Consider the following 17,828-nt stretch of genomic DNA (forward strand, 5'->3'; position numbering starts at 1 on the left):
CGTGAACGGCAACTCACCCAGACTTACCCACAGGAGCTATACTCCAGCTAGCTCGCTAAAACTAGAAGCAAGGACGCCGTGGAGTGGGCTTCAGCAATTCAGCAATTGCTTGTCTATGAAAACACGAGCTGCCATTCACCCCCCCACCACAGCGCAGACTTGCCTATGTTTGGTACAAGTGTGTTGGAGAGTGGGCATAAGTAGTAAAGGACCCCCAAATTTACCTTTCACCGTTCCAGTAATTGCATTTTTGGGGCTACATCTGCCCCCTCAGTTCCTAAGCTGACATTCAATTTTACTCCTCTAGTGAATAAAAACTGGTGCAAGTTACACTAGTTTTCCAACCGTTTTATAAACCTCTGTATAACCTGCACCCTTGTTTTCGGTCACTATCTGATTTAGCCTACAGGCCCCCCTTCCATCTCTAGTGTCTCATGCACATAACAGATAACCATTCTAACATTAATGAAGAGACACAAAGACAGAATGAGTTTTTGAGGTGTTCAGCCAGACCTGTGTGGTGTTGCAGTTTGTATTCATTTCACCTTCCACTGCTGGCTCATTACACCATGAAGGCGGGGTTCTTTTCCTAGAACCCAAAACTGAATTTTTATTCTACTTAGCTGGATACCAGCAACCACCAAAGGAGACTCTGGGGAATGTATAAAGTTGACCCAAAACTCTTTACAAACTAGGATCCTGTAACTTACGAAGTCCTGCAGGATTTTGGGTGATGAAAGATCATAACCATCTAAAGTATCCCCCACCCCTTTTCTTTTAAACTGGGAAGGTTCCAAAATGGTCACGTAAGAGAAGAATATGTCAGAAAACATTTTGAAATGATAATGTCAAAGCAAGGTGGAAACCAGTCTCTTATCCTTTGTCTGGCACTACAGAATCACCCTACGTACAGCATTTGCTTCCCAATAAAGCTAAGGCACACTAGCCCTGGAAAAAGGGACTCCAAAACGAGCACTTCTGTGCTAGCCAGTCACTGGCACAAATGATCTTTGGCTTAGGTTTAAATGGGTAAGAGCTGGCCTGATATTCACAACATTGCTAGCAAGGTGCTTGATACACCGCTGCGCTCATTCACAGGGCGTATATAACCCTGGCGTTACGTCAGCTCAGGGCTGAACAATTAGAGCACTGAGGTTTTCCCGGGAGGTGAAGCAGGGAGGGACAGAGGGACAGGAGGGCTACTTTACAAGCCTAGGAAAGTTTCTTTAGAATCTGCAGGGAGCTATAAAAATGGGATTAAAAATATTACATGTCATTGCTGCCACTGCTCTTTGAAGTGAGGCAGGATATTTATGTGGAGTGCAGGGGAGAGGGGTGTTAAATGCTCCTGGCGACTGGGTCACACGATGGGGAAAGTCCGTCACCGTGATGCGTCCCCTGCTGCTGTGGCTCAGCACTGCCAGGCTGGCCCTGTGTGTCTGTGTGCCACACATGAGCTTAACAGAGGTTGGGAGGAAAGGCAACTAACTCGGGTATTAAATAGCCCCTCCCTCCCCACCCAAAAGAGGTTCTGAAGTAAAGTGGCAGCAAATTTGCTGGGTGTTCCGCATTGCTCCGCAGGTCCCAGCACGAAGCGTGGCTAGCACCGTGGCTGCACGGAGAATGTACAAAGGGGTCATTCAGCCATGCTGCTGCACGGGGCACAAGCTGCACCCCAGTGCACTGGCGAGGGCTGCTGCACAGCTCTGCTCCGCTGGGGCTTTGGCTGGGGGATGGCAGCACTCAAATTGCTGTCGGGACCCCCGCCAGTGGAGGCTGCCTGGGGAAGCGTGCTGAATCAGTGCATTTCGCAGCAGCACTAACCATGGCCTCTTCGCTAGCCAACACCCCCCACTTTTGGGGCTGTGTTGGATGAGCTGCAGCTCCCCGACTGCCTCTGCAGTCCCTTCGCTTCCAGGTGGCCTGGTTTATGCCAGCAGGCTCAAAGGGTGGCTGAGCCCTGAAGCTGTGGGAAGGGCTGGAAGCTGCCAAACTCAAAAACTAACAAAACAAGCAAACTGTGCCGCTTTTCTCTCAGCCAGTAGATGCCAGATATGGGAGCAACGCAGCCTTACTTCCTCTGGAGAAGTCAGATCTTCTAAGTCTTCCAGCATTCTTTCTACGAACTCTTCAGTCAACAGGATCTGCAAGGGGGAGACACTAGTTTACTCTTTTACACTCCAAGCTTTATGTAATTGCCAAGCAACAGACTCTTTTCTTCTGCACAGAGGGGAGACTGTACATACTTTTCTTTGGCGACACAAAGGTTTGAGGCCTCTAGCTCCTGGCTTTACTCCCCCCCGCAACCCCAACCACTGCAAAAAATGCTAAGATTACAAGGCAATCTTTTGCTACCATCAATTATCTTCCTACGTCTAAAATTAGAGGCTCAGCTTCAGAGAGGAAGGGGGGAGGGAGGCAGGGGAGAGCAAAAAGGGGCCAAGCGAACAATTGCAAAGGAAAGCAGTGGGAAACAGAGACACTTTCATCTGGCACATTGAAGTTAAGTCTCTAGTATAATTGGGCTACAGCTGGTGCAAGGGGACAGGGCGGGACAGCCTGGAACCTGCACAGAGTCTGCATTTTGGGCACCTCGAGGTCTCTGATCTGGAGACCTGGCTTGTTAAATGGTGTATGATTTAGAAAAACCACAGATTCAGCAGGGGAGGCATTCAGAGAGGTGCCCAAGCCAGGAGCAGGAGGTTCTGGGATATGCAGCATGGCTCTCAGACTCGGCTCCGAAAACCAGTCACTGGTCCTTCCCAAATGCGCAACTCCCCCCACTCCCAGTCAGAATGATTCCCCCTCCCCCCAGCCTTGCTAGTCAGCGGGAGAGTTTAGGGCTGGGATAGAAGGGGGAAGGCTCAGGCTTTTTCCAGGGTAGGAGTAGCAAACGTGAAGTTCCTTGGACAATAACTTCTGACTATACCCCCCTCAAAAAAAAAGAGGGCCAGACCCCCAGCGGGTGTAAGTCAACATAGCTCCACTGAAGTCAGATATGCCCACTGACATCAGCTGTATTAAGGGCAGAACCAGTCCTTCGCAGGATCCTCCCTCGCCCTTCTCTTAAAAAGACACATGCCATATCAGAAGGTGCCTGCACACACAGCTTCTCGTCAGCGTAGTTTTTAGAGGGCCAGAGATAAATGCAAGCCCTGCTGAGGAGGGGTGGCATGCTGGAGACAAGCAGAGGAAGAGTCAAGGACAAGGAAACCACCACCACACATGGGTCCGGTGAGGGGCACTGGGCGTGGTGTTGCGGGGTTTGGGTAGACAGCAGGCTATTAACTTGGCAAATTGCAGCTCACAGCTCTGTTCTTTCTCTGCTTCTCCTTGTGTTCCTTTTTTCTCCCTTCACTCCACCCTTTCCTTTTACAGTCCGTCCCCAGCACCTCTCCATCCTACAGTGGCTGGCATTCCCGCTTCTTTGCTCTGCCTGCATTGTATTCTCCCTCCTCCTCACTCATCCTCTCCAAATCCACTCATGGGTCCCCCACTTCCTCCCCTCTGGCCCCTCAGCTCTGCATTCCCATTCTGAGAGCTCAGGCAACTCTCCCCAGCTCCCAGTGCTGAAAGGGAGCGAGGCCAACCCCCAGTTCCACCCCTTTTCTGCTCCCCTCCAGCTCCAAACTGGAGCTTATCTGAGTGCTGCTTGTTGACAGCCTCCCTTGCAGCACAGAGCTCGCTGTGGGAAGCACAGAACGGCACTGATGCTGCGGATTCCCTAGTAAGTTCTGATCTATTCACTAGGAACCCATGGCCCACAATCTGAGAACCCCTGAATCGGCTAGATGGACAGAAAAGGCACTGGCCACTCCAGCTACTATCATACATGGCAGTGACACTGTACACAAAGGAAGACCCTGTTTCTGCCCCCAAAGAGCTTTCAGTCTAACTTAGAGTTTAGACCCAGCACCCAGTTTGTGGTGTGGCACGGAGCCACCCCTGAAGCCCAGCAGGAACTGCCAGTGGAGACAGCGGCATCACATCACAGACCCACACGCTCCATGAGGCTTTTTGGCTCCAATCAGATGATTCCGGGTTTATTATCGTGTAGCTTGGGCCTTAGACAGTCATCTCTTTGGCTGCACACTAAATCCAAACATCTATGAGCACTACAGCAGGGCTGGTTTATACTACAGTGGGCAAGTTCTTTGGCGGAGATGGTAGCCCTGGTGCACGTTGAACTGGAAATACCTGTTGGTCAATAAAAGGTTTGAAGCACCTAAAGGGTTGCTTACTCACAAATACAACCAAAGCCATCCATGCTCAGAAACAGAACAGTCACCTGCATGGGTAACTCAGAAAATGGTGCAGCTGGCAAGGGTTGTCTAGGGTGGGCTCTGGGACTCTGTATGTAGGAGATCAGCTTCTGTGGAGGTGTAGCCTGGCAGTGAGTGACAGGGCAGTGCGTGGAGAGTGGAGGACAGAGGATATGGAAGACGTAGCAAACTACACAGCAGCAAATAAGAGGAAGGAACCAGCACCCAAAGCAATCAGATGAGTGGGCAAGGAGGAAATACATATTCAGCAGTAACATAGATGAGCAAAAACAAGCCAAGGGGGGGGGGGGGCGGGGAGAAGGACTATAGGGTGGTGGGGATGGCAAGAATGATAAAGATCAGATGGGGCAACAGGAATAAAATCCATGGTTAATAGGGAAGGAGCCCAGGGAACATATCTAGGGTGTCAGAGGAGAGAGGGGAAAGAGAAATACATGCACAAATGAACCGATCTCATTGCAGGCCAGAGAAGAACAAGGCAGGGAATGAAAAAATTCAATGGGGGTGAGCAGGGAAGGATGTGTACAGAATAAAGGGCAGAAGGTGCAGCCCCTAGGGTAAACCACCACGGGTTGGATCCTGGAACAAACGTATGTGGAGTATCTAGACTAGCATTTGCAATTGTGTTTGTTAACTTCAGTTAGCCAGCAATCAACTAACTCCAGTTGAAACAAGAGCACAAAGCCTCTTAGCCAGCACAGTTCTGGTCCTGGGTGAACAGGGCCTCCTTTCCTCTGAAAGGAGCTTTGGAAGCCCGGCGCAGCCAAATGTACAGTGTGTTCTTGTGTCTCAGGAATGCCTGTAAGCCATCTTTTAAAAAATGGTTTGCTAGACCAGGCAGCTGGGGAAAATCTTCACCATCATAGTCTCTGGAGGGTGCTGGGGATAGGTACCATTACCATAGCATCTGGGCATGTCTAACTGCTGAAAAGATTTAGCGGCTAAAAACATAGCTACACTGGACACACGCTGAAACCAGGTTCCTCCCGCAGAATTAGCCCAACCAAAATGTAATAAAGGCATCAAAGCAGGAATGCACAGACCACGCAGATCCTATCCTTGTGATCAGCAAGTAAATCTTCATACAGAAGAGAGCTCCTTTTATTCTGGTACTTACAAAGAGCCTGAAAATAAATAAAAATCAATACCAACTGCCCTCACACACACACTCTCTCTCTCTCTCTCTCTCACCCCCCCCCAGGTTTTTAGTCCTCTTAGCATGCCCAGGCCTGCAGAGTACACCACCACATTAACACACACACACACTAGATGGGCATGGTATTAAAGGTGACATTCCAGCAAATAAACAGGACAGACCATCGTAGCTCTAGGCATCTAATTTAATTTCCTTTGGGATGCAAACCTTAGAAGCTCACACTGAACAAACAGGCCCTGTTCTTTGTGTATTCAGACCTGAACCCAGAGTCTTCCTTTGAGAACGTTACCAGATCTTATCAACAGGATACTGCAGGGAGATCATAAACGATGGAGCAGCTTATTCGCTCTCTGAAGAATAACACAGACTCTCTGTTGTGATGCAGCTATGGGAAAGTCTGTGCAATCTGGAGGCCACATTAAATGGTTTTCTGCATATTCAAAGCTGGATGTGCCTCTCCTCAGAGCAGACCTTTCCTACTGTGAAATCTTTGGGCCACGACTGGCAAAGAAAACAAGTTTGTGTTCCCTCTGATGTCAGAGAAGCCCCACAGATACATAACGTAGTATTTTCATAGTTCAGCAACCGCGCACAAACATTCCGCCCTACGGACCTGCTGCCACGAGCTTCACACCCTGGAGTGTCGTTCTGCCTTTGTAATGGCTATTTGCAATACTCACAAGCAACAGCTGACGAGTCCAGCCAGTGTTTCCAAAACATTTCCTTCAACACCACACAAGCATGGACGTGCCAGGAGCTTTCTGGGTCAGATCCTGAGTTCCCGCCCACAACTCACAGCTATGAGGATCAGGCTCCAATTTATACACATGCTGTGGCTCTGCAAATCCCTTGCTACATTGTCACACATATTGCTTGCAAAAACATAGAAGAGAAAGTCCACAATTTTATCAATAAACTAGGGGTGTCAAAAGTGCAACTGAAGGTCCAAAGTTTGGCAACCCCTACTGAAACTTGTGTGTGGCCAGCCATGTTAAAAAGGCTATGTTATGTAATGATTAAAATCTCTATGGTTATGTAATACACTGGCTTTGTGTGCGATGTCTCCCTCTAGAGGTTAGCCTCAGCAACGATAACATTCTGCGGCTTACTAAACTAATGGAATTACTCCCATAGCTCAGGTGTGTGTGTGTGTGTGGGGGGGGGGGGGGTTGTACTTTTTATACTGAATGTCCAAGGTTCGATCCCCATGGATGACTGAGGCACCTGCAGCCTGATTTTTTGTACTTAGCCAGCAATGGTAGGGCATGAACTGTATATCGCGTGTGTCACTTAGTGCCCAAGATCAAGATTCAGTCTATTAACCACATCTGACAAGTTGTAGATCAACCTGCATACTACGATGACTGGCAGCCAAAAAACATTTAAGACAAAATCACAGCCATAGATTAAAGTCTACAGGTGCAACTGCATGACTAATGCACCATCTCTCACTTCTGGGGTTCAAATCCATTGCAAGGGCTTGAAATTCTTAACTTGAAACAGGTTGGCTCTGACCCCAGGCTACAGTAGTACATTTCACACAGCTGTTTATAGTCTGCCACAGTTGGTAAATCTCTGATCAGGAAAGAGCCCCCCAAATTCAGCTGGCAAGCAGACCACAGCACCTTTCATCTTCAGAATGCCTGGCTTGTAAAATGTTGTAATATACCCCAAAGTAAGTTATATAACAAGCCCCTAAGAAATCCTCCATCCATAAAGCTGCTGCTTCTAGACTGGATGAGCCAGCAGCTCCAAAGTTTGTGGCCTACTTCCTTTCATCAACAACATGGCTAATTTCCTGCAACTCTTGGGAACAGACAGCACTGAAAGTGTTCCTGCTGAATTCCTGCCATTAATACTGTACAGCAGAAGAAGGAATCCCTTTAATTCAAAATGCAGCTAATCAAACTCCTTGTAAATAGTGCTGTGTGCCATGAGCAGACCCCCCTGTTCTCTCATCTCCCCTCCCCCTTTCATTGTGCTGTCTCTCATTTAGATTGCAAGCAGTTCAGGACAGAAGCCTTGTCTACTTATTTTCTGTAATGCAACAGCACTATATGAAAAAGGACATGAGTTCTAAACAGACACCCTGCTGTATGATTTCATGATAGTTTCCATCAGAGTGTCACACACATAAGTACTGTGAACAAACAAGGGGGTTTTCTCTGGGGGGTGGAATCCCATTGCTATACTCCAAGGAAACTAATGGACCTTCCCTGTAAAGGAAAAGATATTTACACGTGCCGCAGGCACCATACTGCTGCATTCAGGGATCTTACAATTCTGCTGGAAGAAGTACATGAGGATTTGAAATGCTATCTACCAGGAGGGTCTCTATGTGCACTAAGGAGCTGCCAGGACTCCCCAACTCTGTTTCATCAGCTTTAAAACTCCACCTGGACTTGCCCTGGGGAAGGGTACTCTTTGGAGCCTGTCAACATTGTTCTATCGATCTTCTGGATAGAATCACTGCTGTGTGACTATGTACAGCTTGGCTCAGTGATGACAAGGGTCTGAAGGGAGACAAGATAACAGTCCATGCATTTTCAGGGGGCAAGTGTTAAGGAGGGAAAGGACTTCTCTAGGGTGCTACCAGTGGCTGGGAGAAAAGCTAGGGAGCAAAGAGCTGAAATTAATGGATAATTTAGACTGATTAGCAGCAAAAGCTTCCTGACAGTAAGGTGCATTAGGCTGAGGGATGGTCAGTTTCTCTAGGAAGAGGTAGAAACATTTGACTCATCCAAAATGAGACTGGATGAAGCACTAGAAAACATGCCACAGGAACAATCCTCCATTGGCCTCTGGGGGAGGATCTAGATGACCCAATAGATCCTTCTATCTTTAATGTCTGATCTTAATAGGGTCTCATTAAACAATGGGAGGTGATAATACAATGTGCTTCATGGTTTGCTTGTACAATTTTATCACGTCTACAGTACTAGCATGACGGACGCGCGAGACACAGTACTATACATATGTTATATTACAGATACAGCTGGTAGCTGTGCCTAGAGTTAAGGTTTCCTAACACTTATAAAAGGTCCTGTTTTCACCTGTTTATAACTTTGCCACTCTAACCATTCAGACTGAAATTTCCCATGTTGGTATCTGTGCCTCACTGGAAAGGTTCTAGCAAGAATGATGCAGTCATTTCAGAGAACAAGTTCCGGAAAAATACTTTTTGACAATGTTAAAAAATTCTTACCCTCGTTATGTTGAGAAGCCCTAGTGACTCCATGCTTTGGAGGAAGGACTAGAAATTTAGCAGGTGGTCCCGCTGGGGTCAAGGATGTGCCTTTGCTGACCCCGTGAAGATCTACCCAAATTTGGTGGAGTTATAAGCCTCTGAAAATTGCCATTTGTATGTTTCAAAGAAGCTTATTAGACGCTAGTAACAAAATTCTCTGAAGATTCCATCTTCATTGATCATGCTCCAGCCCCACAGAGCATGCTCCAGCCCAAGGATACAGAGGCTGAGCAGTACTTTTCTTGCAATTATACTTCCCTGCTGCAGGGGCCATGGTGGCATCAGAGTTGCCCACACAATATTAATTCAGACCTCTTTTGTGTACACATTATGATACAGTCTTCAATTACAGTGGAACCTCAGAGTTATGAGCTTACCGGTCAACCATAAACTTTATTTGGAACCAGAACTATGCCATCAGGCAGGAGCGCGCACACATATGTGCGTCTGCGCGTGCACACACATACACGCAAATACAGTATAGTACTGTGTTTAATGTAAACTAACAACAAAATAAGGGGAAAGTCTAAAGAAAGATGTGACAAGGAAAGGAACCTGTTTCTGTGCTTGTTCCATTTAAATTAAGATGATTAAAAGCAGCATTTTTCTTCTGCACAGTTTCAAAGTTTCAAAGCTGTATTAAATAAACGCTGCATTCACTACACAGCCCTACTTCATTCCCAGAGCCTGGTCCACACGGTGCAGTGAGTGAGACGGGTCCAGTGGAGAAAACCGGATCATGTAATTAGAGATTGTCTCATAATTCACATGCAGAAGGAAGTCAAATTATGGTTGTACAGGCAGTCTTACTTCAGGCATTTCCTAACTTCGGAGTGCTTGACTGTGCAACCTAATGGACATTTTTACCATAGTGTTTTTCTTAAATGTACTACACAGATTGGCTTGTATGTTTAACAGATACTGCAGCAAACGCTGATGGGTAACATTTACATTGTTCTAGGAAGGGAGCCTTTGATCATGCACAATGACTGCCCAGAGCAGCAGGGGCAGAAATCATCACCATCACTCACCATCTCTCTAGAGAGAGTAAGTGCTCCAAATAAGCAAGATAGGGGTCAGGAGCAGCGTGCCTTGTGTTAGGCAGGTAGGGAGTGCCACATTAAAGCTGAAATGTTTTGCATAAGCAAGTCCTGACTCCCAGTGTTTGAGAGCTAAGGATAGTAATTCCCAACGGCTGATGGAGGCATGTTGACAAGCTTTGACACAAGCTACCCTAGGATAACATTAATATATATTAAAGGTTCGGGCAAACTTTATTGGGACAGATTAATTTCAACAGCAAATTTCCACACATACTCTCTAAACGTATTCAAGTAAGGGGGGGAAGCATACGTCACTCTCACTCACCTTGAGCAGGTTTAAAGATAGACAAGCGAGATTTCCAATGAGAGGTTCAGCACATCCAGACGATTTGTCCCAAGAACCGTTAATACATATTAATACCATCCCAAATTAATTGTGCTGAAGCTGTTGGGAATACCAGCCTTAACTCTCTAACCCTGAGAGTCAGGATGGGCACCTCTTCCTTACCTTTTTTTTTGCTCACCTGGAGCACTGACTCTCCCCATAGGGGGAAGAGAGGTTTTGCTCAGCATTATGGTCAGGCTGCTGTTGCTGTTGCCTTGGGGCAGCCAGCGTTCTGGGGAAGGGCCAGAAAGCCTTGTGCAAGTCTTTGGTCATGTGCAATGTTAGCTAACACATAGGCAAAATGTATAGTGTTAACAAGTAGGACTTCAGGAATACATCTGCACCTTTATGAATCAAAGTAATTTTTGTATTCAATAATACGAGAGAGTGGAAAAAGCTAAGAAATAACCCAGCCTGACATGATAGATCTTTACTAGAATTTAGCTTTTATAAATAATTAAAAGTTACTTGCAGGAAAAAATATGCCCAGTACTTGGGAAAGGTTCCATTTTGACTTCTTCAGGAGAATGAAATAACCTAATCATCCCCAGAGCGTGGACAGCAGCAGGGCAAGCTTCCCCATGTACTCCTCCACTAATATGCCTTAAACCTGAGCTGGAAGGACTACTTATAGGAATGGGGTGTTCTGTCTCCATGGTCTATAGTCAGTCCTTGATCCATCTGCCGAGACTGCCCAAAATGATACCGAATAGTGCCAGCTGTGGTGGTGTTTTGGTGGTATGAACACCTGTCTATTAGGACTCATACACAGGGCTTCTCAGACCCTCATAAACTGTTCCTTCCCCAAGGTATGGAAAAAGTCTACATCAGGAGAGGCTTGCCATTTCCCTTCCTCTATGTAACCCCCCCGATTTATACTCCTTCACAACAAGCAGTCACACCACAGTGATCTGCTTTCAGCCACGGACCGACTCCCTCTGGAGCCCATCAATGCCTTTGTGTGGCTGAGGTCTTGGCAGAGTGAGGCGAGGATTCCTCTCCAGGCTTTACTTTGATAGCACCAGTGCTCTCAGGCCCTGCGACTCCAAAAGCTAAGAGGAGAAACCAGACCTGAGAATTGCCACTATGTCTCTTGTGTACCACAGCTTCTCTCGCCCCTCAGGCTGAAGCCAATGGACTTGTTTTTAGGATCTCACATCTTCACTCCCAATCCCTCAGCTGCTGCTCATTCAAAAAGTGATCCCCTCTTCCTTACATTAAGTCAAGAGTCTCAGGCACCCCACCAGCTCTACACAATGTTGGCATGCCTGTCAGCGTTCCCTGCTGGGCCCTGCCTATCTGCAGTCTGACCTCCTTACCTCTGCTGGCACTAACCTAAGGGACAGGGCAGTGGCCAGCAGCAAGGGGAGCAGGTCAAAGCAGAAGTGAAGATCAAAGAAGTTCCCCACTGTAGGAAGCAAGGTGGGGACTTGCTCCTGCAAGGAGCCTCACCCTACCTCCCACCAACCAGAAACCTTCCTTCCTTCCCAGCAACCCCATGTGACCCCAGTAAATCTTCAGATCCAGTAACAGACCTTTGGGAATTAGCTCGTTCCATAAGGGTTAAGATTAGTTATATGCTTGAATGATGGCATAATTATTGCCGTTCTCCACCCTTTAGAGGCTGAAAGTCATTCGTACATTCTACACATGAATACATTTCAGGACGTGGTGTAAACTCAAACAAATACTGTTATGTTTGGAGTTAACACAGTCACAAGATCTTGTGTCATGTGTTGGTGAGCACAAGCACCAAACAGTGAATGACCCACCCCTTAAACCGAACATTCCCTGTTAATCATTGTAAGAGTGCTGCCCTACCCAATCAGCTCCTTTAGGAGTTACAGATTTGCATGTTTGGTTTTCTGCAGATTTGTGAACATATACACTGTGATGCCTCGAATACTAGCCATAGCCAGCCTAATTATGATACTGGAACAGTAGGATCCTAAATAGTGTTCAACCAGAAGTGCACCTTGAGGGACAGTGTACAATAAACAGAGAGAGTGAGCGCACCAGGCGTCTAATTCTTTAGAAATGGAGCTTTCCTCCCAAAGCTATTTTATTTTTGCTTGGCCATAAACAAGACTAGGAAATGGCTATGACATCCCACCACTGGTGGTCTTAAGATAACCAGGGTTGACCCTTGTTAATATGTGGATGGGGAAACTCCAAGGGAAATCCAGGGTGCTGGTGCAGGAAGTTGTGTGGGGATTTGAGGTGGTGAGGGTGCTATAGGATGATGTGCTGCAGTTAGTGCCCTATTTTGGGGACAATGTAAGACAGGGTTCCTGAACACGTCTGATCATAGAATCATAGAATATCAGGGTTGGAAGGGACCTCAGGAGGTCATCTAGTCCAACCCCCTGCTCAAAGCAGGACCAATCCCCAACTAAATCATCCCAGCCAGGGCTTTGTCAAGCCTGACCTTAAAAACTTCTAAGGAAGGAGATTCCACCACCTCCCCAGGTAACCCATTCCAGTGCTTCACCACCCTCCTAGTGAAAAAGTTTTTCCTAATATCCAACCTAAACCTCCCCCACTGCAACTTGAGACCATTACTCCTTGTTCTGTCATCTGCTACCACTGAGAACAGTCTAGAGCCATTCTCTTTGGAACCCCCTTTCAGGTAGTCGAAAGCAGCTATCAAATCCCCCCTCGTTCTTGTCTTCCGCAGACTAAACAATCCCAGTTCCCTCAGCCACTCCCCATAAGTGATGTGTTCCAGTCCCCTAATCGTTTTTGTTGCCCTCCGCTGGACTCTTTCCAATTTTTCCACATCCTTCTTGTAGTGTGGGGCCCAAAACTGGACACAGTACTCCAGATGAGGCCTCACCAATGTCGAATAGAGGGGAACGATCACGTCCCTCGATCTGCTGGCAATGCCCCTACTTATATATCCCAAAATGCCATTGGCCTTCTTGGCAACAAGGGCACACTCTTGACTCATATCCAGCTTCTCGTCCACTGTAACCCCTAGGTCCTTTTCTGCAGAACTGCTGCCGAGCCATTCGGTCCCTAGTCTGTAGTGGTGCATGGGATTCTTCCATCCTAAGTGCAGGACTCTGCACTTGTCCTTGTTGAACCTCATCAGATTTCTTTTGGCCCAATCCTCTAATTTGTCTAGGGCCCTCAGTATCCTATTCCTACCCTCCAGCGTATCCACCTCTCCTCCCAGTTTAGTGTCATCTGCAAACTTGCTGAGGGTGCAATCCACACCATCCTCCAGATCATTTATGAAGACATTGAACAAAACCGGCCAGAGGACCGACCCTTGGGGCACTCCACTTGATACCGGCTGCCAACTAGACATGGAGCCATTGATCACTACCTGTTGAGCCTGACAATCTAGCCAACTTTCTATCCACCTTATAGTCATTAAAGAGCCCATAACTTTTCCAAAAGATTAAGCTGTTAATCCTGATGGCCCTGGCTAACTACTAGTTTAGGTAACTCCATTCTGCCTCCCTGAATTCCCCTATTATCTTTTACCCCTAAGGTATTTGCACTGTAGTGGCAGGAGGAAGGAACCAAAATATGTAGAATTTGTAAAGTGATCTGGGGCTCAGAGATGAAAATTGCTGTATGCATTTAAGATATTAGAAATTGCCAACCAATGTTTTAGATTTCAAATTCCATTCACCTAACTAGGAATAGTTCTACATTTTTAATCATTTCTGGAGCTACTGAGAGTATCATATAATAATCAGGTGTTTATCGTCAGAGAAGCTGCAGCAGGATGCATAGCTTTGTTGTAAGATTTGTAGGCCAGAGAAACCTGCACACGGATTGTTTTTTGAAGGAACTGAAAAGGAAGGAGGTAAAAAGAGGAAGAAGGAGGAGGAGGAGGAGAGGCTCTTACTTGTAACCAAGGCCCATGTGCTGCATAAGGATGCTCCTCTGTAGCAAAGGCTCCTTCTACTCCTGTCGATACAAACGTGATTGCTGTATCCCCTGTAATACTTTTATATGTAAAGTGCCGTCCATGTAACAGCCTGCCCCTGGAGAATAGAATACACATACATAAACGGAGAGGTCATAAGCAGGTCAGTACAGACCCACCACAAGATATACACTGGAGTATCTGTGATCACTCTTAGGAATACATCACACCCCACTAACCACAAATTCGCAGTAAATGTACGGGTGACTTTCACAGCCTTGTCCCTTAAGTGCGGGTCACAAGTCTCTTCTGGAACTCTGGAAGAGCACATGTGCCCTCACACCCTCAGTCCCAAGGCTCCACTTCCGCATTACAATGCTTCTAGCCGAGGAAGACTGAATGGGACTTTACTAGCATCCCATTTGCACCACTCACCCCCACTGATGCCTAAGGCACAGAACTCCCAACTCCATCAGCTCAGAGAACACCAGCAGGACTGAGTACAGAATTCACATCTCTTCCGTGGTGGCGCAAAGCAGTCCCACTAGGATAATGAGCTGGCCCTAACTTCTACAATTTAATAGCTCATGTTATATATTAATCTATTACCTAGTAATTTATTAAATTTAGTCTGTGCCAGTGGACTCTTTTTAAATAAAACATTTAGGAGAAGAGAAACATGTTTGTTCATCTATAATAAATAATACTTTATTGTGATGGTGCTTTCCATGTAGGAATCTCAAGTGGCACCAAAGGCATTGAAGTTCACAGCCTCAGTGAGATGTGAATATGTTATCCCCATTTTACAGCTGGAGCTAATTAAGGCACAGAGAAGTTAAGTGACTTCCCATGTGACCTGGTGTAAACAACTATGGATAGAATTCATATCCTATTCCCAGCCTTGTGCATTAGCCCCATGTCTATCTTTCCTGGACATCCAGGAAAAATAATCTGAATTAACTAAAGGTGTGAATTTGAAGTGGATTAGTTAAATCCTATTAAATCCCTGTGTGAATGCTATTAATTAGAATTAAAGTGGCCTTAATTCTGAATGAGGGTGTTCACACAGGTGTTTAATGCAGTTTAACTAATCCTCTGCAAATTCACACTTTTTGTCATTTGGATTAACCTTCCTGGATGTACCCATGTAGACAAGCCCTTAATTTATGATGCTGCACAATTCAAATCATAAATATCTAGTGATCTCAGCCCAACCAGTACATCTGAGAGAAAAAAGTTTAGAGGCAAGTTACTGCATCCTTTATTGCATTTTTAACTTTAAAGTAGTCAACAAAAATTATAATTGTAAACTCAACAAGAATTAGTGGCCTTCAGTTTACTCTGAACTCAAAGACCAGAACTTTCTTACAATTTCTGACAAAAGCATTTAAACAAAAAAATCACTAGCTGAATTTTCTGGAGATTTAGACAGGTCATTAACTGGTCAAAGCCCTGATCCCCTCCTTAGGTGCAACTTCTCAAGATACAACCTTTACAGTATATGTGCAGTGCAACATGTGCACTTCGGTGTACAAGTGACAGAATTTGCATATACAAAACCGTGTGCATAACTGATATCAAATGTTTGCATAGAACTGCACAAGTTAAAGTTGATGTCTTAAGGGATTTCTGTGACAGGAATGTAGGAGCCATCCCTTGGTTTGATAAGATACTTTAGCAGCATTAGTCTGATCAAAAAAACTCTACCGATCAACCCCCAACATAAAACATGGGAAACAAAAAGAGTAAAACAATTTTGGCATGATGAACTTATGTGCACAGTAGAAAGACAAGGTGGATGAAGTAATACTTTCATTGGACCAACTTCTGTTGGTGAAAGAGACAAGCTTTTGAACTACACAGAGGTCTTCCTCAGGTCTGTGGATGGTGTCATCTGTTTCTAATGTTTTTGGCAAAGTGTCTCAGCTATGGTCTTTTTAAATTTATACAGGATCATCTGTATGAAGAAACAAGGCCATAAGGCAGAATTGTAGCCATTAAAGCAGAGCTCAAAGAAACCAGCTCCTCTCACCTTAGACAAAGTGGAATCAGTGCGCCAGACTCCTGGTTGAATTTCAGGTGCACGCTCTCAAGCTGTCTTGTGCGGATTAGCTCATGAGGAATGATAGCTGCTGAGCTCTCACTCTCTAAACTATCCTTACGGCTTCTAAGAGAAAAAACAGAGTGTACCTATTTAGAACCTGAGACTCACATTCCAACGATTGTCAGCCTTGTGAAAAGACAGCAAAAAAATTCAATGATTATTTAGAGCAGTTCCGTGAAAGCTGTCTAACGGAAGGACACAACAGCTTGCCAGAAGGACATAGCTAATTTGCAAGCCACCCGTGTCTCCATTTTACAACTGTGGCCCACAGACTACAGATCCTAGCATGCAATGCTTCATCTTGATTCAGTGACCTTAAAAGTTCTGGAAATAAAGTTTAATAAAGAATGGGAGTAAAATTATACCGTGAAGCCAGAAGCACGACAAAATGTTCTGTAAGGTACAATGCTGCATGGGCAGAGGCAAGGCCTGTGGGACCTAACAGGTCACCCATACCCCATTTGTTCATAGAACATTTGTTCATAGAACAAATGGGGTGTGGGTGACCTGTTAGGGAATGCAGCATTGTATCTTACAGAACATTTTGTCATGCTTCTGGCTTCACGGTATAATTTTACTCCCATTCTTTATTAAATTTTATTTCCAGAACTTTTAAGGTCACTGGATCACGATGAAGCATTGCATGCTAGGATCTTATTCTTTAAGAAACGGGGCTGTCCGGAAAGCTCTGTGCTGTCCTGACTCACTGCTATAGAAGCTTAGTGTTAGAGAGCTATAGTAAAGAGACATAATCTGAATCAACCCCACCCTTTTCCTTCATCAGACCAACCAAAGGCTTTAGATGTTGCATAACCAGTTCTTAAACACTCTAACTTCTGCTAGCATTAAGTACAATATTCAAAGTACAAAAGCCACACACAATTCACAGACTATTTGTAGACCGTTTTCCCTTTGAAGCAGAGCTGCTTTAAAACAATGCAGTCTTTATACTACATTTTACAAGGGCAGTACATTACACATGGTAATGTTGTTTAACTTAGAGGGTACATTCTGCAATTATGAACTTCACAAGACAGAATCTTCGATATAATCAGGTAGATATCTCAAAATACCGGATCATGAACTAAAATACTTTATATGTTCAAAGAGTAGCATTATAATTCCTTGTGTGATTGTAGAGAACACAGGAAAAGATGGTGCCTGACCCAATGATCCTACATGCAATAAGAAAACCCCTCTCCCAAAAACACATCAAACAAAAAGCACTGATTGATCAGAAGGACTGTGATCAAGGACAGAAAGGGGTGGAGACAGCGAAGAAGCCAACTGGCTGGAAAGGGAAGGACATATAGAGTGCCATCAACTTACATGATGTCAGAAGAGACAGGGTTTACATTTCTCTTATCTGTCAATCCTGGTTTAATAGAGGCAACACATTGCTAGGGTCTCATCTACACTACAGAATCATTGGGTTTGGTTGGGGAGAAGAGAGGAGAGGAGAGAGGAAAGAGACCGGCTGACAACACTCCAAGCACTTGTCCCCTGACAGTTAAAACATGCTTGCAATTCGATCCTGCAGGGCAGACCAAACAAAATGTTACCATGTCACAGTGCAGTTCAGGAACATAATTAAAATATGGCTTGATCCTTTCTATGCTGTAAGATGGAGCCATGTCTCAGATGCAGAATGTGAGAATCATGATGTAACAGCTTGTCCACCAAGGATGTTGATTTGGGGTCTGTCTTCACTGTAGAGTTAACTCGGG

At 45.5% G+C, this 17,828-nt stretch overlaps 1 protein-coding gene across 2 annotated transcripts in view; it reads right to left on the bottom strand.

Moving 5' to 3' along the window:
* The window catches only part of SUFU (SUFU negative regulator of hedgehog signaling), a 118,882-nt gene that overhangs the window by 9,558 nt on the left and 91,496 nt on the right, over positions 1-17,828 (bottom strand). For both annotated transcript variants that reach the window (XM_037903628.2, XM_037903629.2), the window contains exons 9-11: positions 16,030-16,164; positions 13,977-14,115; positions 2,076-2,144 (exon numbers count right to left, since the gene is read on the bottom strand). In XM_037903628.2, the coding sequence (XP_037759556.1) occupies positions 2,076-2,144; positions 13,977-14,115; positions 16,030-16,164 (343 nt within the window). The remainder of the gene's footprint in view (positions 1-2,075; positions 2,145-13,976; positions 14,116-16,029; positions 16,165-17,828) is intronic.

The sequence above is a fragment of the Chelonia mydas genome, chromosome 7 (genome assembly GCF_015237465.2).
Source record: "Chelonia mydas isolate rCheMyd1 chromosome 7, rCheMyd1.pri.v2, whole genome shotgun sequence".
Classification (NCBI taxonomy): domain Eukaryota; kingdom Metazoa; phylum Chordata; order Testudines; family Cheloniidae; genus Chelonia; species Chelonia mydas.